This window comes from Clarias gariepinus, chromosome 3, assembly GCF_024256425.1.
Source record: "Clarias gariepinus isolate MV-2021 ecotype Netherlands chromosome 3, CGAR_prim_01v2, whole genome shotgun sequence".
Lineage (NCBI taxonomy): Eukaryota > Metazoa > Chordata > Actinopteri > Siluriformes > Clariidae > Clarias > Clarias gariepinus.
In genome coordinates, this window is record NC_071102.1 from 43,591,279 (window position 1) to 43,614,947 (window position 23,669).

At 40.7% G+C, this 23,669-nt stretch overlaps 1 protein-coding gene across 2 annotated transcripts; it reads left to right on the forward strand.

Moving 5' to 3' along the window:
- Positions 1-535: 535 nt before the first annotated feature.
- pdcd4b (programmed cell death 4b) lies at positions 536-13,432 on the forward strand. 2 transcript variants are annotated; one of them, XM_053493303.1, is made up of 12 exons: positions 536-625; positions 1,163-1,253; positions 3,343-3,645; positions 6,344-6,438; positions 7,326-7,439; positions 7,762-7,983; positions 10,476-10,573; positions 11,182-11,299; positions 11,856-11,963; positions 12,112-12,222; positions 12,396-12,535; positions 12,654-13,432. In XM_053493303.1, exons 2-12 carry the CDS (start codon positions 1,211-1,213, stop codon positions 12,712-12,714), a joined length of 1,413 nt encoding a protein of 470 aa, XP_053349278.1. In that variant the 5' UTR covers positions 536-625; positions 1,163-1,210; the 3' UTR covers positions 12,715-13,432. The 2 variants fall into 2 exon arrangements, with proteins under 2 accessions (XP_053349278.1, XP_053349279.1); XM_053493304.1 differs by lacking the exon at positions 536-625 and adding an exon at positions 875-1,064.
- Positions 13,433-23,669: the final 10,237 nt, after the last annotated feature.

Here is a 23,669-nt window from a genome sequence, read left to right on the forward strand (position 1 = left end):
TGGTTTGAACGAGTGAAGAGGAGGTATGGAGGTATATCAGGAGAAGAATGTTAGAGATGAAGCTGCCAGGCAGGAGGAGAAGAGAAAGGCCCAAGAGGAGCTTTAAGGATGTGGTGAAGGAGGACATGCAGGAGGTTGGAGTGACAAGTGAAGATGTGGTAGACGGAGACAAATGGTGCATTGTGGCAAGATTATCACATAAATACATGTACATTTTAGACCACATTCAAACTAAATTGTTGTTTATTTTCAAACCATCATTTATCGTATTTCCTTTTCCTTTTAAAAATAAATAAATAAATAAATAAATAAAATCAGTTCACTAAACTGTGTGAGGACACAAAATTGGTTGCCTTTCCTAACGTAGGTCAGCAGGTGGCGCTGCGACCCAGGAGAATATTCTCGATTTAGATGGAAAAGACCAGAAGCTCCCCTACCTCCCGCCCCTTCTCGGCGCACGCCTCCTATTGGCTGCCTTCACGTACGGACTTTAAATAAACCGACCAATCAGAGCGCTTAAAGGGCGGTCCTGCGTCATTGAGTTGCTGGGCAGAGCGAAGAGCAAACGTTTGCGAACTGAAAGGCTGTGTTTAGCGCCTGGGAAGCGGAGTGCGCTCGATAAGAGGTGAGATTTAGTCCTTTGGTGTGCTTGTCACTTGGCTTTTTATTTGCGGCATTTGTCCGCCTTAGACATATATATATATTTTTTGGAAAACAACAGCTTGGTGAACGGAGCTGACGCAGGTTTGGAGACCGGTTGTGTCCTGAAGGCATGCGCTGTCGTTACCTAGGCGGACTACGTAGGCTGCTCGCGTGACAGGCGTAACGCTGTGCGTAGTGCACGCGCAGCGAGTGTCGGTTTGGGACGCGGCCCCCTGCTGCCTGTGTGTACAAAACAAACCAGCAGCCCGTTAGCAGACTATAAACGCAGGAATAATTTCCTGAAGTGATTAAATATGTCGGTGTTTTGTTGTACGCGGGTGTTTAAGCTGAGCTGTGATTTATTTTAATAGCGACGGTTTGATGGAGGCGCGTGGGCATGTCAGGGCATGTAGCGAGCTGAAGTTAGTTAGGAGGTTAAACGCAGAATGTATTAAACCTTTTAAATTCTTAAATGGTTTTACGTGGTGTTTTTTTTTTTTTTTTCCTTCTCTTTTCTTAGGGTTTTTGGAAATTTGATCTGTTTTTGCCTTCACCTGGTTTGGAAGTCATGGCAGCGGACTGTGAGGCATGGCTCAACGCCAACCCTGTGGGTAAGTCAGTCAGTCAGTGTGGCTCCACCACACAACTTATTCACGCTGAGCTCTGCTCTGCGCATGCGCACTTCATGTGCTGTAAAGTCCTGGACACTTTTTAAATTTATTTCTGTTCATTTATGATACTACTTTGGTACCACTTAAAAAAAAAGCCATTTGGTCTGAATCTTTAAAACAAATAGCTTATTTACTTTTATATATATTTATATATACATGAAGATGTAGGTATGTGACATCTTCAGGGATAAGTGTTCGATTCCCACCTCAGGAGTTTCTCATGTTCTCCTCGTGCATGGTGGGTTTCCTCCCACAGACCAGATGCCTGCTAGTCATCCATCTAGGAACCTCTGTAGTTTAACTGGAGACCATGGAGGCCTATGGTGATTCTCCATACGCACACAGACCTGAGGTGGGAAACGAATTCAGACCCTTAAGGTGCAAGGGGACAGTACTAACCACTAAGCCTGGGATAGATAGGCCTCCAGGATTCCCGTGCCCCTGTACAGGAAAAGAGTTGATGAATGAATATGTACATTTTCTGACAACCGTCCACTTTAAAAAGCATGATGTTAAATATTGTTAAACTCTTGAAGTGATGGTTATGACCAGGAGGAGAAAAACAAAACAAAACTACAGTTCATAGTTATAGTGTTAGTTAAGAATGGGAGTCACCAAGTCACCAGGCAATATGATGATGTAATGGGTGCTGGTTGGATTAAAATTGTGATTTTAAGGATTGTGATTTATAATATTAAGAATTAAATATTAAAATTTTTGCAGATTTTGTGTAGCCTGTTCCTTTAAACCATCAGTTATCTCACTTAAAAACCAAGCGCAAGACTTAAACAACACAAACTAACTTTTAAATAAGAGTTTGAAGTAAACTTTTTAACTTGAAAGTAAATTAAACAAAAAAAGCTACATTGTTAGTTCAGTCCTACCGCACGGGATAAGTGTGAGTCAATAGTTTAGAGTGCGCCACCTATAGTATAATGAAGAAACGAGACCGATTGATTTAGACTGATTGGAGTTCTAAACGGAGAACTGCCTGCTAACATGTGATTAGTTTAGATGGCACCACCTGTAGTACCATAGAGGAACTGCAATATGTTACCACCTCAGGTGTAAAAAATACATTTTGGACTTGGTAATTACTGAGGAATCATGATGCGTCACTTTTTTTTTTTTTTTTTAAACCCCCACCGCCCCTATGTCTATTAACTAATCGAGCTTTTCAGTCTGTTCCGTCATGCTTATCGATTTGAATCTAGAGACATTGTTTAAAGAGAGTTTAAAAGAAAAAAAAAACCCAGCAGCAGGATTTGTCTTGTAAAGCAGGCTTGTGTGTGTGATTAACATGTGCAAGGTGACTCTGCACTAAAGGGTTTAAACACGAAGAAAAGTCAGCGGCGTGGTGGAGTCGCTGACATTTTAGTAAGAGAACTAACTTCGTGGTGATGTCATGAGTGGGCGTGAAGTGAGCGCAGCTGTAGCCATTTTTAATTTTTTTTTTTTGTAACTGTGCTTTCAGTTTCCACAAGTATTTCTTGTGTCTATATATTTAATTAAATTTTATTTGTATAGCGCTTTCGTCATTGTTGCAAAGCATCTTTATACAATCAAAAGAATTATTTAAGTCTGTATGGTATGTAAGTGTGCATATGAGAGTATATATGAAGTTGGTTAATTTAACACTAGGCAAAACAATGTTCTTTTTATTTATATACAACAATATTTTATATATATTTTTTTAATGACTCAAGTGTGTAAGACAATGTGATGGAACAGTACATTTCCTTTTTTTTTTTTTTTTTTTTTTTTTAACTTTAGCGCATCATGCCAAAGTCAAAATCTGTTTTGACCCCCCCCCCCCCCCAACAATTCAGTCTGTCGATTACTTATGATTATTTACAAAAAAAAGTATTTATTTTTCAGGCTCTTTAAGTGCTTCCTTCTCATCTTTCAGTAGCTGTGTTGATGTGAATTATTTTTTTTCTCTAAATCGTGTTTGTTCCACTTTTGAGACCCTCCCCTCTCTCTCTCTCTCTCTCTCTCTCTCTCTCTCTCTCTGTGTGTGTCCCTGCAGAGGCGGACGATTTGAGCGACTCGTATCAGTCAGGCAACGAGGAGAACGGCGTCGGACCCAAAGCCGGCGACGAGATCAACGGGAACTGGGTTCCCGCATCGGTGGGAACGGTGCACGAGGCCCGGGTCAAGGCCAAGGCCAAGCGGCGCCTCCGCAAGAACTCGTCAAGGGACTCGGGTCGGGGGGACTCACTGAGTGAGAACGGAGACGCATCCCGCTCCATCGTGCCCCCGGCCAGTCCCAAGGGCAAAGTGCTTGACCGCAGATCACGTCTGGGCAAAGGGAGGGGCCTGCCAAAGAAAGGTGAGGGAAATCAAGTCTCAAAGCATTTTTATTATTATATTATAACGCAAATCATTTCTAATGATGCTCAAGTCTTGTTGAATTTAGGATTTTGATTAGGCAGAAAGTGTTGATGGATTTCCTGTAACTGCAGGTCATGAGGTTGATGCGATCATTCTCGTAAGTTATTGTTGCTATGGTAACGGCTCCTATGGTGGGATGTGTGCAGAGAGATTTATTTAGATCGGGTCAGAGTTGATTAATTTTACAGTTTGAGAAATGTATGTTAAAAAAAAACTAATGAACATTGTTTTGTGGACGTTTGAGTAAAAGTATATATTAATGAATTATTAAGAAATGTAATTTGTGGCAGTTTGCTGTTGAATTGGAGAAATAACATCCTTTATTGTTCTGTAATTTGACTCTGCGACTTGTTTCTTTTTGGGTTTAATTCCGTATTTGTGTAAATAAGAGTTGTTTCTCATATGCCAGTTTCTCTCTCCCTGTCAAAATGATCCTGATTGGCCTTTTCAAGTGCTCTCAGATCACTTAACAAAATTTCCAGCATTTCCTTCTCAGTTCTCCAAACAAACATCAACACGTTAACCAAATCTCTTTTTTTTCTCTAACGTCACTGCCAGAGATTAGATTGATCACTATGTGGGCGTCGTGTCTTTCTATCTGTGCTCCAACAGCGCGTCTTTTGTTCTGTTTAAGCCCTTTTAAGCTGCACCTGTAGCTGATTTTCCTGAACGTTTACAAAAACACGCCCCAAAGACGTCCGAGCTCGTTTAACATCTTTGCATCGTCTGCTGCTGAGGCACGTGTGAATACAGGTCTCTGCGTAATGTCAATTATAGTGTTTTTAGAAGTGTGTGTGTGTGAGGGAGTTTGATGAAAAAAGGAATTGTAGTTAATGAGAGAATTTTTAAATCACCGTTTGTGTTCCGCTGGACGATTTAGCAAGTCGGCAGAGTTTGTCTAACTTGGTTACTTCCTCAAAATCCAGATGGAAATGTAACATTCTGAACACTTTATTTCTTCCCTCGGTGATCTCTGGGTGTGTGCTCAAGTTATATAAAGACATGCTTTTTCTGACTGTGTGTGTGTCTGCAGTGAGCCAGTAATGATTCACACTGATGCACAGCTTGCATAGCGCAAGCTGCAAAAAAACAAAAAAAACAAAAAAAAAACCTGTAAGCCACATGTCGGCTAGTGTCCCTACTTTAGGTTTGTCTCTCGTCTCCCACTAAAGAGTCGCTCACTTGGCGGTGATTATATCGGTGTCCTGTTAATTCCTGCAGAAAGATTTAAATAATTATTGAGGAAGTGAAATGTTTTTTGGGACGTGTTTTATTTAAGCAGCGCAGCATGTTCACTAACCTCCTAGTACAGACTGGTCTGTTTGGGTACCGACGAAGACGCCTGTGGGGGCGCCACGGGACAGAAAGAGCCTGGACCTTGTCCATCAGCTCCTCTAGTCATCAAATAAGAGCTACTGATCAGGATAAAATCTTAAATTTGAGCAAAACTTTAATGATTAGTCATATACATGAGAAGTATAATCAGTGAGAGTCAGGATGTACAATAACTTTTATATCTCTGAGCTGTTTCACTATCGAAGTAAACGTGTGGGTGTTAATATTCGAGACGCCAGAAGGTCGCTGCAGGGTCAAGGTCGAGTCTGTTAGTGCTGGAGGTCATCAGTGAGGATTGTGTGAAGCTAATTTGTGACTCAGGCTGGTGTTTTGGATAAAACTGGAGAGTTATTGAGGAGCAGATTGTGAAGCTGCAGGAATTGATTTATGCTGAATATCTGATGTAGGTGTAGGAGTGACTGCGGAGGCAGAACTTACAGATATTTTTTCTTACTATCCTATTGTACAATTTTTGTGTTTTTTTTTCTTTCTCTAAACACACTCAGGCCTTAAGTATTTGCACACTGACATCATTTTGAAGTCTTTTCAGCTTTAATTTAGGGGCTTTAACAAAAATATTGCTCCAACTATTAACTACATTATACCTGTACGTTTTCCTTTATTGTAAAAGGCTCAAAAGTAATCGAACAAACCAGTGTACTGTTGCTATTTAGGATTTCTTTTAATACTTGGATTCAGTAAACATCACGAAACCCTGCATGAACTTCAGACTCAAAGAACGAAGATGACAGTTCACACTTTAACATCTCGATCGCTTTATTTCAAACCTGTTCTATTGGCAATAATGACAACCAAACAAACTGTCTAAATACTTATGGACTGACTCCCAGTTCATTTTAATGTTTTTTTTTTTTTTATTTTTTTTTTTTATTTTGTTACACAACACGGTCCGTTGGGAGTCAGTTAGACAGTGTGTTGTGTAATTCTCTGAAAAAGGAGTTTGTTTGTATATGGACACACTCAGACTGTGTGTGTTCAGTGTGTCACATTAAATCAGGTTTAAGCCATGCTGACTGCTTGCTTAAACAACTCAGACAGGTGTGTGTGTGCGCGTGAATACAAAGCAAATACATGCACCGTGTTTGCGGTCGGTTTATCTTGCATCTGGAAGTGGTGACTGAAGTGGCGGGGGCTAAAACTTTCACTCGTACGGTCTATGTGGGAGGTTTTAAAGGTGTGTGTGTGTACGTGCGCGAGTGAGTGAACAGCTGAGACGGGAACATAATGTGCGTTAGCCGTGTGTAGTGTTCAGGGTGAATCATGTGTCTGTGTGTCTGTAGGTGGCGCTGGTGGTAAAGGTGTGTGGGGGACGCCGGGGGAGGTGTACGACGTGGAGGAGGTGGACATCCGGGACCCCAATTATGATGAAGATCAGGTAGCACACGCAGCCGCCGCCACTGGGTTTATTTATTTTACTCAAAGAAGTATTTTCTATGGACACACACACACACACACACACACACACACACACACACACACACTTTTCAAGGTCTTCTAGATAGGACTAGCTATTATGTGGTCCAGTCTGTATAATGACAGGGAGAGTTTGATCAAATCAAATAAGCAGAGGCTTGTAATTACAGTCGTGACATGACTTTAGTCCTCCAGCATTTTATCTAAATCTAAAGCTGAAAAGGAATTAAATAAATGGAAAGAAATAAACTAAACATTTCAGAGTCTGAAATGATCAGCTATGAGGTTTTCGTCACCTCATGAAGTGTCTCATGCCTCGAACACCACAGTGATTTCCTGCAGATTACGTTTTTACTTCTATGTAATAAAGACTGTGTGTTTTTTTTTTTTAATATATATATATATATATATAATTTTCCATCAGAGCTGCTGTTGGGGGGGGAAATTCATCCACAACTGGCAGCCAGTCAGAAACGAGAGTGCGCTACAGCACTGTTCGGGAAGTGCTGTGTATAATGACTAGCGGTTAGCGCTGTGCCCGCGCGCCTCCAGGGAGCTCAGGGTTCGATTCCCGTCTGGGATCTTCGTGAAGTTTGATTTAAAAAAAAAAAAAAAAAAGTGAGAGAAGGAAAATAACTAGAAGAGGAGCTTAAGATGTGAAACATCTTTAAATAAAATGTAACCTGTAATGACCCAGGGATTTTGTATATAAAGGATTATAATAATTTTTTTTAGTATTGAACCGTCATTTTATTCCTCATGTTATCAGACTGTATGTGTGATATGATGCTATTTTGTAGAAGTGTTACGTAACTGTAATCAGCAGCTATAACTGTGTGTCCTGTACAGGAGAACTGTGTGTACGAGACAGTGGTGCTGCCTCTGGACGAGGACAACTTCACTCGGACGGTCACGCCCATCGTCCGGGAGTACTTCGAACACGGAGACGCCAACGAAGTAGCGGTAAAGATTTTGTTTTCTTTATAATCCTGCAGGTGGTGCACGCTAAACTTTTCAGTGCGTGTGATGTGGCAAGTTTGTTTAGAAGTGTAACGCAAACTGGAAAAATTTATATAGAATCAATAGATTGTGATATCGTATCGGGAGGTCCCTGTTTATTTCTGATCCTATTTCCCGCATGTCTTGTTCAAATCCAAATAAAATCTAATATAAAACATGCCATTTTTAAAGATAATAATAATAATAATAATAATAATGAAAATAATGAATGCACTGTTAACTAAATGTTCCTTCTTTGTTTGTGTGTTTATATGATACTCCGTAGGAGTTATTGGGAGAGTTAAACCTGGGCTCCATGCGCAGTGACGTCACGCTCCTGGCGGTGTCGCTGGCTCTGGAGGCCAAGGCGAGTCAGAGAGAGCTCACGTCCCTCCTGCTGTCGCGGCTGTGTGGGCGGGTCCTCAGCCGCGCAGACATCGAAGCCTCCTTCCACAAGCTGCTGAAAGAGCTGCCTGACCTGGTGCTGGACACGCCCACAGCGCCGGAGGTAACTGGGGAAGATCTAGCCAAGCTCGGGGTGGGGTGGGGGGTGTGGACCCCATGTTTATCAGACTGTTCTCATAGGGAGGTGTGGCTTAAAAAAAAAGGTTTACATTGTTAACGGTGCTATTATTTATTTATTTATTTATTTAATAAAAATGAAATAAATCTAGAAAGAAACTCTTAGGCAGTACTAAGTATCCTCTTATTTGCTTCCACATGATTGAAGAGGATAAGTTGCAGCCAGGTGCTGCTCATTATCAGTCCTCAGCTGTGTGTGTGTAGATCTCTATAAAAGCAGAAGTTTTGGCAGTTTGCTGGTCTGGAGCATTCAGGTGTGTGTTAACAGAATGCCAATTTCAGTCCGTGCACAGAAAAATAGAGGTGAGAAAACAAACGAGCTACATCTCAGATCCTACAGGCCTCACTGAGCAGGTCAAGTGTTAAGTCCGGAAAAGTACAATTAGAAAAAGACTGAACAAGTAGAGTTTGTTTGCCAGGAGAAAAGCCAGAGGACCTGGCAACCTTGCAGTCACATGAACACCTTTCGTATACCCGAGTATTCTAGAGGCACATGTGAGGCCAAGTAGTCTAACAGCTAAAACTTGTTTCAGTGATCTGAAGTACAGCAGTGAATCTACATCAGAGTGGCTGACAAAAAAATAATCAAGCTTTTGAAGTGGTCTAGTCAAAGTCAAGAGAGCGGTGCAGAAGTGAATGGCCCAAAACCTGACTGAACTAAAGCGATGTTGTGAAGAAGAACGGACCAAAATTCCTCCATAACGATGTGAGAGACTGATAAAGTCATACAGGAAGTGATTGCATCAAGTTAAGCTGTTAAATCATGAGGGTACTTGGTATTGCCTGCATGCCTAAATCGTTTATGCGGTTGCATTTTGAGATGCAATACAGTCTGATAATTTTACACAAAACACTAACTTTTGAACCTGTACTACAGGTTCAGTGTACACACAAACGTTCTTCATTTTTGTGCTCCGCTCTCTGTGCTGCCTGTGTGTTTAGCTGAGCTGGTTTTGTTTAGACTAAAACAGCAGAGGCGGCTCTTCGATCTCGGCCTCTGGCTAAACGCAGGACAAAAACACGCTGCCGTTCGTCCCCTCGCTGTCTGAGCGTCAACGAGCCGAATGACCCACAGCACCACGCTTACACTCCACCTCACTGCAGTCTCAACCATTTCCTCGCCTTTTGTTTTTCTTCTGTCTTCGTTCTGCTGTCGTCTGGAAATCCCCTGTGGGTTAACACCAAATTTTCCAAACGAAAAAAAAATTATTTTTTTAATTTTCCCCGACTAAAACAATACAAATCACATGCTGTTTGTGTGTATTCAAGTCTCACTTCTTACTTCCTGGCAACACATCCTTCATATATGGACTTCATAGTGACGTAGCGTGTTTACAGACCGATCTATTCACACACACAAGATTAAAATCAATACCTGTGAAAATAGTGTTGACTTCAGTATCATAACCAGGAGATGTGGAGATTATAAGTGAGAGTTATTTAAAGTTTTTTAAATTTATGCATGTCTGAAATTGCATGATGTGTGGATTTTATTTTATTTTTTTCATTTTTATTAAAAGGAAACCATATGTATGAGGAGGAGGGCAAACATTTTTTGATTTTTTTTTTTAACACACCAGATGCTCCGTGTATTCTTGATAATTTTTGCACAGAATCAGAAAACACCCCTTGCATTTTTATTTTTGTTCAGATCAAACCGGGACTTTTGATTAGCGACATATTTGAGATTTAAAAACTAGAAAGTTTTCTCAGTACGCGGGAGCCTGAAACGCCGGCCTCCCGGGAGCTCCTTGTGGAAATAGCTTGAAGCCGAGTTCCTGTGTTCAGGTTTGAGTGGGATCGTTGTTCATACGTACGGCCTCCTTCAAAATGTTTGCACCGTTCAAATGCTGTAATGCAGATGAAACTCTCATTACCATCCTGTGCTTTGAAGTATTCTGTAAATGTCAGTCGGTTTTAACACCTTTCATTCAGCAGAAGTTTCAGCTTGAGCGAGTCCCGGTTTGATCTGAACAGCCTTTGTATTTTCTCACACCTGTAGAGGCAGGAAGCTGAAAGTGATGAAGTTTAAGATAAAACACAAACCTATCGACCACAGACTCGACTGCTGTAATACTTTTAATGACTCGCAAAAAAATGTAGTCATTTGCTTGTTTGATGCTTTTTTTTTCTTCTTCTCTCCTCTCCAAGCTCATTTGTCAAATATTCCTTAGCTGGTTTAAAAATTCTCTCTATTTTGTGACGTTGCATTAAAAATAACTCTGCAGAGCTGATGTCTAACCAGTTGTGTACAGAACAAGCTTTTATTTTCCTTATGTTTTAAGGTGACATTGATGACCTTGCAATCATTAGTTTGTCGTCTTTTTCTATTTTTTTTTTGTTTTTGGTGTAACTTCTTTATACTGTTTGTTGGTCTTAAATCAATAATATGCATGTTTGTTTGTTTTTCTCCTGCAGCTGGTTGGTCAGTTCATTGCCAGAGCAGTAGCAGATCAAATACTCTCCAAGAGCTACATCGATGGCTATAAAGGTAGAGTGGACTGCGAGCATGCCAGGTGTGTGTTAATCATTAAGCACTGAACATTCAGTATTTTTATTATTTATTTATTTTTTTAGCTTAAACAGCACAAACCATTAGAGAATACACCTTTTTATCAGATTTAATCCAATCATAGATGTTTGGAGACATTTTAAATTATAATTTTTTTTTTACATTTTGAAACAGTACTGGAGATTGCAAAATTAAATAACACACATGACAGGAAATTGAGTAACAAGTCAGTTCTGTGGTGGTGTCGGTTACTCAGGGTATAGTGATTTATTTACATTTTTTCCCCTCGCCCCTGTGTGTTTGTCTGCTGCTGATTAACCACCAAACAGGATTTAGGATTTAGTTTATTCATCAAACAACATGACTCGGTGGACAAGTAGGTTTTGTTTTGGGTTCGTCTCTGTGTTTTTGTTTTTGACTCGGCTTCTCTGGAAGTCTAAAATTAGATTTCTAGACAACTCGGTTTAAACTAAATTGGCTAAACTGAGCTTTTTTCTTTTTTTTTATTTTTTTATTTAAATTATATTTTGTTTACTTGTCGGTTTAATGACGGTAACACTTTATTATTACTCAGATCAGTTTGATTGACAGCTGTATGCGTTTGACTGACAGGGCCGCTCTGGACCGTGCTGCCGTCCTGCTGAAGATGAGCAAGGAGGCGGGACTTAAGATCGATAATCTCTGGGGCTCAGGTGGAGGACAAAGACCTGTCAATCAACTTATCAAAGAGGTCAGGACTCCGCCCATCAACACCACATCATGATACTAAGTGACATTTTATTTAATAGAATTGTGGATTATAAACACTATTCAGGATTTCTAGATGATATGGAGTTTATTTTCTAGTTTTAGTGCCTTTTTTTTTTTTTTTTTTTTAGTAATAAATATTTACATAACAGTCTGATTGAAGAACGCTCAGCTAGTGCTGATCTACCCGTATCTAGTGGACTGAAATGTTCTGCCTGAAAAATGCAGTGCAAAAGTTTGCATGCATTTTTTTTCTTTTTTTTTTTTATTATATAAAAAAAATAATAAATCTTTTTCCCACATGGAGTATATATTGGCATGTCGATACACCATTAAATGACTTATTGCATTTCTTTGTGTCTGGAGGGTGTGCATACTTCTGCACTTTCACTTTTTTCCCCTTTTGTTTCCTTTTTTTTTTTTTTTTTGGAAACATTCAGGGATGATTTGTTAACTCTGTGGTGTTTGTAGAGTGGGGTCTGATTGATTGTGGTGTTTAAAGAGCCGCTCTGAGGACTGAACACGTTTAACTTCCTCAGGTAAACCTGCTACTTAAGGAGTACGTGCTCTCGGGTGACGCGGCCGAGGCCGAGCGGTGTCTGAAGGAGCTCGAGGTGCCGCATTTCCATCACGAGTTTGTCTACGAGGTGACTTTGAACATGACTCGCTTTTGTCTTCCAACTGTGTTTTGTTTTTAAATGTATTTTATTATTATTAAACAAATGTGCACCGCTTAGTGTTCGACTTCAGTGTTTTAGCGGTCGTTGTTTCTCTCTCTCTCTCTCACTTTCTCAGGCGATCGTCATGGTTCTGGAATCGAAGGGAGACTCCACGCTCCAAATGATCTTGAAGCTGCTAAAATCTCTTTTTGACTCATCAGTCATCACTCTGGACCAAATGAGAAGGGTACGGCACCACCTGCTGGCCTTTTTTTTTTTTTTTTTTTTTAACAAAGAGCAAATGCAGAGCTGTCTCTGCTTCTCCACAGAAGACATTGCGTTCCATTGTTTAATTAGAGACAAACATTAAAACCAGGAAAATATAATATAATCTCAGAGTCTGGTTTTACTCCTGACCAGGGTTACGAGAGGGTGTATATGGATATCGCTGAGATCAACATCGACGTCCCGTGCGCTTACTCTGTACTGGAGCACTTTGTGGACAAAAGCTTTAGCGCCGGAGTCATCGACAAAAAGCTGAGAGACCTGTGTCCGTGTCGGTGAGTGCGATCTCAACTCGTCTGGTTCAGACCTAAATAAAACTGCAGCGACATTTTCATTATTTATCACACGAACACACGGATGTAAAATTTAATGCCCCCCCCCTTTTTTCCACAGAGGAAGGAAGAGGTTCGTCAGTGAGGGAGATGGTGGACTTGTCAAACTGGAGACCTACTGAGTCCGCCGCTTCTCGTGTCCACACCTTGTGTCCGCCGCGTCTGAGGAAACTAGCACTCTACTTGTCTAAAAACTGCATACGCGTGTGTGTATTCTACAGGTTTAAGTGTGTGTATATATAGCTCCTCCTCCTCACAAGAACGTAGTGCAGAATCGCACGCGCGCACACCTTTAAGGTGACTAGATAAGCTAAAACCCTAAGAAAAAGTGCCACATTTTGAAATGACTGAGTCATTCCAGGTTTTGTATTTTTTTTTTTTTTTTTTAAGTTCACTCCCTGTTAGTAGGATAACTTGAGGCAGAGTTCATTTAACCAGTCTTATTTTATCCAGCCTGTATAGTAAGTTTGCTTTGAGAATTTCCACTTTGTTGAACTTGTCTTCACTCTCAACTTGGCAGTGTTTATACATTTATATGGGTTTGTGTTCAAGACCTTCATGTTGGTTTAAGGCTTTTTTTTTTTTTTTTTTTCACCCTCCTTTTGTTTTTTCAATCTGCCTGAACTCTTTCCATGCGTATCCTTGTTTCATTATTCGGTCTGACAAAGACATCGATACTGGATGCAACTGAGAACAAAATGGCAATACCGAGAAATGTGAACCAATCGGCATTAAAACCGTTATTTTTGTATTTTTCCAAACCATAACACGTGGGCATATTTACCAAATGTTCTCGCTCTTTGTTGACTATGGTTAAGAAATAAATAAAGGTTAAAGTAATGGTTGGTGTTTTGTGTTGCTTATTAAGATTTACCTGCTGAACAGTCGGTTGAAGAGGAACAAAAGAGAGCTCTGCCACATGTACTGTACGCTGATTAGCCATAAACATTATGACCCCTAGCCTGATATTGAGTGGCATGGACTCCATTTCACCCTGAAGGTGTGCTGTGGTATTTGGCACCAAACCAGCAGTAGCAGATCCAGTCCAGTCAGTTGTGGGGGCAACACATGATGGTAAAAGTGCCAATGGTGCTAGTGGCTGTAGGCAGAAGGAGAACGCCAGCACGGGAAATGCATTTATTATCCCTGAGCATGATGTGAGAAGAGTCTTCAAGAAGGTTAACACCAGGACGAGACGGGTTCTCTTCAGAGCCTGCGCAGACCAGCTGGCACTGGTGTCTTATGGTCCTTGTCCCTGTTGGTAATCCTCATGTGCTTGAGTCCATTATTGTTTGTCACAAAAACTTCTCACCGATTCCAGATGAAGTGCTTTGAAAAGCTGGTCCGAGATTCATCTCCTCTTTTACCCGACACACTGAACCAAACCACCACTTTACCAGAGAAACAACCTTTTACACACAACAATGACTGATCTGGACAAAAGGAGGAAGTGGAACTGTTGTTAAAATGCTGTTTGTCTGGAGCACCCGGGGACTCAGCCTGGTTCTGTCTGTGGATTTCCAACTTCCTGACTGGTAGACCACAGGATGGGCAGACACGTCTCAGCCTCTCTCACCTTCAGCATTGGAGCTCCTCAGGGTTTTAGAAAAACACCATCCCCAGTTCCAACATGACTGCGCACCAGAACACAAAGGGCGGTCCATTAAAGACATGGTTTGGTGTGGAAGAACTTGACGGGCCTGCACCTCAACCCGATAGAACACCTTTAAAATAAGATCAATCAGAGCGGAGACTGCAAACCAGGCCTTCACGTCCAACGTCTGTGCAATAACACTGCTGCTGTCACGCATCATCTCATTTCATACTTCATGTTTCACTCCCACTGCACAAGGGTAAAGATACGACACGTGGCGTATCTTTACCCTTTAACGTTGAACATACTGCACATGCTATATAACGTTTTTTTTTTGTATAGCGGTAAAATCTCTCCATCTTTCTCTTTGAAGGTCACAAACATTTTATTGCATATCATATTGTATAGTTGGGCATTTGACAAGTGTTTTTTTTTTTTTTTATTTATTTTTTTTATTATGTCTGATCAGTGTATACATAACGAACACACCGGTCCAGGGCGACGTTTCCACAGGCGGTAATGATTTGGGGTGCCATGACATTTGGTGGTGTTGGTCCACTGTGTTTTTATCAAGTTCAACATGGTGACTACTAAAAGATTTCAGAGGTTACTCTCCTGCTTTATCTTTATGGAGATGATGTTCTTCACGAGCAGGACTACGAGCTGAAGGCTGCCATCAAAGCACCCTGGCCTTCAATAATGCCTCAGTGCCAAAGTATGATCGCCTCCATGCCATGCCATGCTTCTAACCGAGCAATGAGTACACACGTTTTATATACAGTGGGCCAAAAAAGTATTTAGTCAGGCACCAATTGTGCAAGTTCTCCCATTAGAAAAGATGAGAATTTACCAATTTATTCATTAAAAATCCTACAATGTGATTATTTTGTGTCTCATAGTTGAAAAAAGAGAACTTTTAAACTACTTTTTTGCCCCACTGTATGTATGTAATATATATATATATATTTATAATCAAGAAGGCTGGAAATATTCCTCTTTACATACAATTTTTTTTTTAACGATATTTTCATTTTTTCAGATGCACTCTATTACTGATTTTCAAAATGGTTTGACTGTTAAAGTGTGCGGATCAGTTCGAGCGATACTAGAGGTTGTGTTTATGTTTGTAAACTTGAGAAACAGTCTTATCACATCACCTGATATCACATTATCGACACACTATGTGGAAATGAGCTTCGGTTTCTAAAAAAAAAAATTACCTGTGTGTGTGATGATACAATACAGTACATTTAAACTGTACCTGTTCCATTCACACACCAGTGCCCCGGCTGTACAAATAATAAAACATAACGACGAATTACGGATGGTGAAGGGGGTGCCAATACTTCCGTGGTTGTGTACACCGGAGAATGTACCTTAAATTCGGAGTGAAGTAACAAATCTTTCCTCTTATTAGTTTTTACATAAACACTTAAAAGCACAGAGAAGAAGAAACACTTCAGATGAATTAATAAATATATTTAACATGACAATCTAGTTTACAAAAGCGATATCCTGTTACACTGTACGCTTGGTAGATGAATGTTGTTTATGGTTACTAAGTATTTACAGTTGTGTGTGTGTGGCACTAACCCTGACACACATCACTTGCAACGCAAAGACAAAACAGTTCATTCAGTACGGCGATATTTTCTGATATTAGGTTGTGAGGGAGGCGCGCGCGTCATCATGCGGCGCCCCCTACTGAGCGTGCTCCTGCTGCTCCCTGCTGGACGCTTCCTGCTGCCGGACCAGCTCCTGCGCCTCCCGCTGCATCTTCTCCAGCTTCTCCAGCGTCACAGACTTCAAAGGCAGCAGCTTGGGCTTGCAGAGGACCAGCGCCGGGACGTCCTCCACCGACAGCTGACCTACACACACACACACATTATAAACTCTACAGAATATTATTAGGATGTTTATTATCATTATTGAAATCATTATTGTAGTGAAAGAGAATATGGATGAGCGGTGTCGGCGCAGGTTACCTAGTTTAGGTAAAACCTCTCGGAACACTGACTTCACTTCAGGCATCGTGAGACTTCTCTGTAAACCCTTTTAAAGAAAGAAAGTGTTTTTTTAAAAATATATAAATACAGCGCTACCTCAGCATATGAATGGCCTCAAGAACTGAAATTTTGCAAGAAATTGACGACACAGCACCATGTGGGTCCCACCAATGAGAGCAAGAAGAAAAAGGAGCTGCTTTTAATGAGATGATCAAATGTTATTGACTTCACCTCACCACGGTCGTATTATTATGGTTGATCACTGTATATAATTCTGCATTCGGAGAACACACCAGTCCAGTGTGAAGTCAGGAGGAAATCTGAATTAATGTTGAAAGTGAGGTTTAATGTCTAATCACTCAATCACTCAGTCTCACATCTTCTACACCGCTTCGTGCTGTATTCAGGGTCGCGGCGACCTGGAGCCGATCCCAGGAGGTTTAGCGCACTAAACAGGGGGGGTACAACCTGGACAGGGTGCCAATCCATCACAGGGCACACACACACACTCACACATTACGGGCAATTTGGGAAAGCCCATTAGCCTAATCAGCAGGGGCCTCATGTATCAACGTTGCGTATGCACAAAAACTTTGCTTACGCCAGTTTTCACGCTCGGATTTACTAAAAGTGAAATTAACGTGAGAATGTGCGTTCTTCCACGCCAACTTCATGTCTGGCGTACGTGTATTTCTTGTGTCCGTTTGTTTTATTTCCGTTGGCGACTCCTAGAGGCAATTATGTTAAATTGCACACTACAAAGTATTGCACCAACACGTGAAAAACCTTGCTATTAATTTATAATTGATAAAATGGGTTAATTGACAATATGTTTCTACCAGTTATGTGATTTAGAACATATAAAAGCATTTGTAAATGTATACAACCCTTAGTCTATGGCAATGGCAGTGTTGGCCTTATTAGAGGACATTTGTCAATGGCCGAATCCGAAGGGACGTGTTTTTAAAGATCACAGTGATTTTCTGGCCCACGATGATGACTGGCTTATTATCCGTTTCAGATTTCCAAGAGCTATCCTCTTGGAGCTCTGTGCTGAGTTGGGTCCAAATTTGGAAAGAGAGACAGCAAGGAGTCACGCAATACCCGTTTCCTTACAGGTGCTGACAACGCTTGGTTTCCTGACAACTGGTTCTTTCCAAAGGGAACTGGCAGACCGCTCGGGGTTAAGCCAGTCGTCTTTGAGCCGTGCAATGCCAGCTGTATGGGACGGGATCATCCGCATGTCTAGCAGGTAGCCTATATAAGGTTTCCATACAATGCAGTTGACCAGCCAAACATTAAAGCGCAATTTGCAGCGATCTCCGGTTTTCCTAATGTAATAGGAGCGATCGACTGCACGCACACTGCTATAAAGGCGCCATCTGAAGACAAATTTGCATACGTGATTTGGAAACATTTCCAATTAATAAATGTACAAATACTCTGTGATGCTCAAATGCACCTAACAAATATTGTGGCAAGGTGGCCTGGGACAACCCATGATTCATTCATCCTCACAAACAGCATGGTTGGGACGAGGCTCCAGGGTGACAGGGTGTGCGATGGGTGGCTTCTTGGTGAGTGATGTATTTAAAGATATTATTCCAGCTAACTTTTTTTATTTTATTTTGTTATTAATTCCGAAGGACAAACTTGCAAATAACACAGTTTTTCTCCGGTCTACCTCCGATAGGGAAACCTCCAATTCACATTCTGTGAAGTTTCTCTTCTTGCTTGCTTTTGCCATTGTTTTTTCGTTTGGTTTTGTGGAGTCATTAACATATTTATACGGAGGAGGAGGCAGGGAGGGGTTTTGCACTCGTGCACGTGCGCTCAATTTCACGTTAATTCGGATGTACAAAGAGAATATGCGTGGGATTCCGCGTACGCAGTGTTTCATACATCAGATTTTTTCTATAATGGATCATAAGAACTCCCCTCTATAACGGATCATAAGAACTCTCCTCATAAGAACTCCCCTCTATAACGGATCATAAGAACTCCCCTCTATAACGGATCATAAGAACTCCCCTCTATAACGGATCATAAGAACTTCCCTCTATAACGGAGTATAAGAACTCTCCTCTAGAACGGATCATAAGAACTCCCCTCTATAACGGAGTATAAGAACTCTCCTCTAGAACGGATCATAAGAACTCCCCTCTATAACGGATCATAAGAACTCCCCTCTATAACGGAGTATAAGAACTCTCCTCTATAACGGATCATAAGAACTCCCCTCTATAACGGATCATAAGAACTCCCCTATATAACGGATCATAAGAACTCCCCTCTATAACGGATCATAAGAACTCCCCTATATAACGGATCATAAGAACTCCCCTCTATAACGGATCATAAGAACTCCCCTCTATAACGGATCATAAGAACTCTCCTCTATAACGGATCATAAGAACTCCCCTCTATAACGGATCATAAGAACTCCCCTCTATAACGGATCATAAGAACTCTCCTCTACAGTATAATGGATCATAAGAACTCCCCTATATAATGGATCATAAGAACTCCCCTCTATAACGGATCATAAGAACTCCCCTCTATAACGGATCATAAGAACTCTCCTCTATAACGGATCATAAGAACTCCCCTCTATAACGGATCATAAGAACTCCCCTCTATAACGGATCATAAGAACTCTCCTCTACAGTATAATGGATCATAAGAACTCCCCTATATAACGGATCATAAGAACTCCCCTCTATAACGGATCATAAGAACTCCCCTCTATAACGGATCATAAGAACTCTCCTCTACAGTATAACGGATCATAAGAACTCCCCTCTATAACGGATCATAAGAACTCCCCTCTATAACGGATCATAAGAACTCTCCTCTATAACGGATCATAAGAACTCTCCTCTATAACGGATCATAAGAACTCCCCTCTATAACGGATCATAAGAACTCCCCTCTATAACGGATCATAAGAACTCTCCTCTACAGTATAATGGATCATAAGAACTCCCCTATATAACGGATCATAAGAACTCCCCTCTATAACGGATCATAAGAACTCCCCTCTATAACGGATCATAAGAACTCTCCTCTACAGTATAACGGATCATAAGAACTCCCCTCTATAACGGATCATAAGAACTCCCCTCTATAACGGATCATAAGAACTTCCCTCTATAACGGATCATAAGAACTCCCCTCTATAACGGATCATAAGAACTCCCCTCATAAGAACTCCCCTCTATAACGGATCATAAGAACTCCCCTCTATAACGGAGTATAAGAACTCTCCTCTAGAACGGATCATAAGAACTCCCCTCTATAACGGATCATAAGAACTCTCCTCTATAACGGATCATAAGAATTTGCTTCTATAACGGATTATAAGAACTCTCCTCATAAGAGCTCCCCTCTATAACGGAGTATAAGAACTCTCCTCTAGAACGGATCATAAGAACTCTCTTCTATAACTGATCATAAGAACTCTCCTCTACAGTATAACGGATCATAAGAACTCTCCTCTATAACGGATCATAAGAACTCCCCTCTATAACGGATCATAAGAACTCCCCTATATAACGGAACATAAGAACTCCCCTCTTTAACGGATCATAAGAACTCCCCTATATAACGGATCATAAGAACTCCCCTCTATAACGGATCATAAGAACTCCCCTCTATAACGGATCATAAGAACTCTCCTCTATAACGGATCATAAGAACTCCCCTCTATAACGGATCATAAGAACTCCCCTCTATAACGGATCATAAGAACTCTCCTCTACAGTATAATGGATCATAAGAACTCCCCTATATAATGGATCATAAGAACTCCCCTCTATAACGGATCATAAGAACTCCCCTCTATAACGGATCATAAGAACTCTCCTCTATAACGGATCATAAGAACTCCCCTCTATAACGGATCATAAGAACTCCCCTCTATAACGGATCATAAGAACTCTCCTCTACAGTATAATGGATCATAAGAACTCCCCTATATAACGGATCATAAGAACTCCCCTCTATAACGGATCATAAGAACTCCCCTCTATAACGGATCATAAGAACTCTCCTCTACAGTATAACGGATCATAAGAACTCCCCTCTATAACGGATCATAAGAACTCTCCTCTATAACGGATCATAAGAACTCTCCTCTATAACGGATCATAAGAACTCCCCTCTATAACGGATCATAAGAACTCCCCTCTATAACGGATCATAAGAACTCTCCTCTACAGTATAATGGATCATAAGAACTCCCCTATATAACGGATCATAAGAACTCCCCTCTATAACGGATCATAAGAACTCCCCTCTATAACGGATCATAAGAACTCTCCTCTACAGTATAACGGATCATAAGAACTCCCCTCTATAACGGATCATAAGAACTCCCCTCTATAACGGATCATAAGAACTCTCCTCTATAACGGATCATAAGAACTCTCCTCTATAACGGATCATAAGAACTCCCCTCTATAACGGATCATAAGAACTCCCCTCTATAACGGATCATAAGAACTCTCCTCTATAACGGATCATAAGAACTCTCCTCTATAACGGATCATAAGAACTCCCCTCTATAACGGATCATAAGAACTCCCCTCTATAACGGATCATAAGAACTCTCCTCTACAGTATAATGGATCATAAGAACTCCCCTATATAACGGATCATAAGAACTCCCCTCTATAACGGATCATAAGAACTCTCCTCTATAACGGATCATAAGAACTCTCCTCTACAGTATAACGGATCATAAGAACTCCCCTCTATAACGGATCATAAGAACTCCCCTCTATAACGGATCATAAGAACTCCCCTCTATAACGGATCATAAGAACTCTCCTCTACAGTATAACGGATCATAAGAACTCTCCTCTATAACGGATCATAAGAACTCCCCTCTATAACGGATCATAAGAACTCTCCTCTACAGTATAACGGATCATAAGAACTCCCCTCTATAACGGATCATAAGAACTCCCCTCTATAACGGATCATAAGAACTCCCCTCTATAACGGATCATAAGAACTCCCCTCTATAACGGATCATAAGAACTCCCCTCTATAACGGATCATAAGAACTCCCCTCTATAACGGATCCTAAGAACTCCCCTCTATAACGGATCATAAGAACTCTCCTCTACAGTATAATGGATCATAAGAACTCCCCTATATAACGGATCATAAGAACTCTCCTCTATAACGGATCATAAGAACTCCCCTCTATAACGGATCATAAGAACTCTCCTCTATAACGGATCATAAGAACTCTCCTCTATAACGGATCATAAGAACTCTCCTCTATAACGGATCATAAGAACTCTCCTCTATAACGGATCATAAGAACTCCCCTCTATAACGGATCATAAGAACTCCCCTCTATAACGGATCATAAGAACTCCCCTCTATAACGGATCATAAGAACTCTCCTCTATAACGGATCATAAGAACTCTCCTCTATAACGGATCATAAGAACTCCCCTCTATAACGGATCATAAGAACTCCCCTCTATAACGGATCATAAGAACTCCCCTCTATAACGGATCATAAGAACTCTCCTCTATAACGGATCATAAGAACTCCCCTCTATAACGGATCATAAGAACTCCCCTCTATAACGGATCCTAAGAACTCCCCTCTATAACGGATCATAAGAACTCTCCTCTACAGTATAATGGATCATAAGAACTCCCCTATATAACGGATCATAAGAACTCTCCTCTATAACGGATCATAAGAACTCCCCTCTATAACGGATCATAAGAACTCTCCTCTATAACGGATCATAAGAACTCTCCTCTATAACGGATCATAAGAACTCTCCTCTATAACGGATCATAAGAACTCCCCTCTATAACGGATCATAAGAACTCCCCTCTATAACGGATCATAAGAACTCCCCTCTATAACGGATCATAAGAACTCCCCTCTACAGTATAACGGATCATAAGAACTCTCCTCTATAACGGATCATAAGAACTCTCCTCTACAGTATAACGGATCATAAGAACTCTCCTCTATAACGGATCATAAGAACTCTCCTCTATAACGGATCATAAGAACTCTCCTCTATAACGGATCATAAGAACTCCCCTCTACAGTATAATGGATCATAAGAACTCTTTTGTCGATTTTCAGCGACAAACATCTCGCGCAGCACAAACCGTTTATTTTCCTGATTTATTTTATTTTCCCGCTTTAAACTCTTTTTGTTCTCTTTTATTTAAAGTGTCTTTTCACATTTATTTATTTTTAATCCGATTTTATTTCACGTATCGTGTTCAAACAGCTGACGCTAATGTTGAGCTCGTTAGCTTTCCACGTATGTTATTAATTCTTTATTTGTTTATAATACCTCTCATTAATTAGTTATATAAATATTTCCACACGAGTCACATAAACAATAAACATATAAACAGTCAGTTTTATAAGATTACCGTCCCGGTGTTGCACTCGAGGCGCCCTCTTGTTGACTGAATCCCAAATTGCGCCACTTTAGTTTAGAAGGGCACTAACACGTCACGTGCAGAGGATACAGTCTCGTGCGCTGTGAAGGGCACGTAGTGAGGGAACAACGATTGATTCGGGATTCGGTCTTGGATACGTAGTTGCTAGGGCGCTGTGCGGGCACTTCTTCTCCGGTTTGTTTAGAAAAAGGAGCGCGCGTCGGTGCTGCCACCTGGCGGCCGTGCAAGCATGACGCAGACTGTTAGGTCAAAAGAACACACTGCCTGCACAGTTGTCACTTATTTAGCTGTTCAGTGTGTAAAGAACTGTACAGCAGAACTCTCTGTCTAACTCATCAATACAAAGAAATTCCATTCTGTAAGGTTGAGTATCTTACGCCTTGTTTAAACTCCCTGTTCGGTAATCGGAGAGTGAATAACAGATGAGAAATGGAAAATGTAGATCAGATAAAGATGCAGTTTTGTCTTTAAATGACTCCAGCGTGTTCAAATTCACTTATACCACTTCAGCGCTGTTATTTCAGCCAACGTGAAATTATGAACTAACCCTAGTAAAAATATTCACTTTGTCGTTTCTAATTAATATCTATTGGTGCAGGTGTTTGTTTACATTGAGACAGTAGCGCATTAGTAGATTATTATAAAGTAGATTATTAAATCCCACACATAACTGTTCATAACATCACTTTTACTCAACATTTAGATATTACCGATGGTGCAGATTAAACTTCAGGCAGAGATCTAAGTACTGCAAAAGTTTCATAACATTCTGTCAGGCCAGTTTTGCGTGATGAGGTGACAAAATCTGTCTAGACAGATAAACAGACACTAATTTTGGTCCTCCAATGTATGAAACCATTGTAAAGAAATCATTGAAAGAGCGAGTTTTGACCCAATGTACAGACTAGACCTTTCTTTTATTCATAAAGGTAAATAATAAAGGCAAATAATGTACATTTAAAGCAAGTTTGTGCTGAAAATTCAAAAGAAAACAAACAAAAAAACTTGTGCTCAACTCTCC

Coding starts and splice junctions, on each gene's coding strand:
- pdcd4b (XM_053493303.1), top strand. CDS start 1,211: ATGGCAGCGGACTGTGAGGCATGGCTCAACGCCAACCCTGTGG. Junction 1,254..3,342: donor GCTCAACGCCAACCCTGTGG/GTAAGTCAGTCA, acceptor GTGTCCCTGCAG/AGGCGGACGATTTGAGCGAC. Junction 11,964..12,111: donor ATCACGAGTTTGTCTACGAG/GTGACTTTGAAC, acceptor TCACTTTCTCAG/GCGATCGTCATGGTTCTGGA.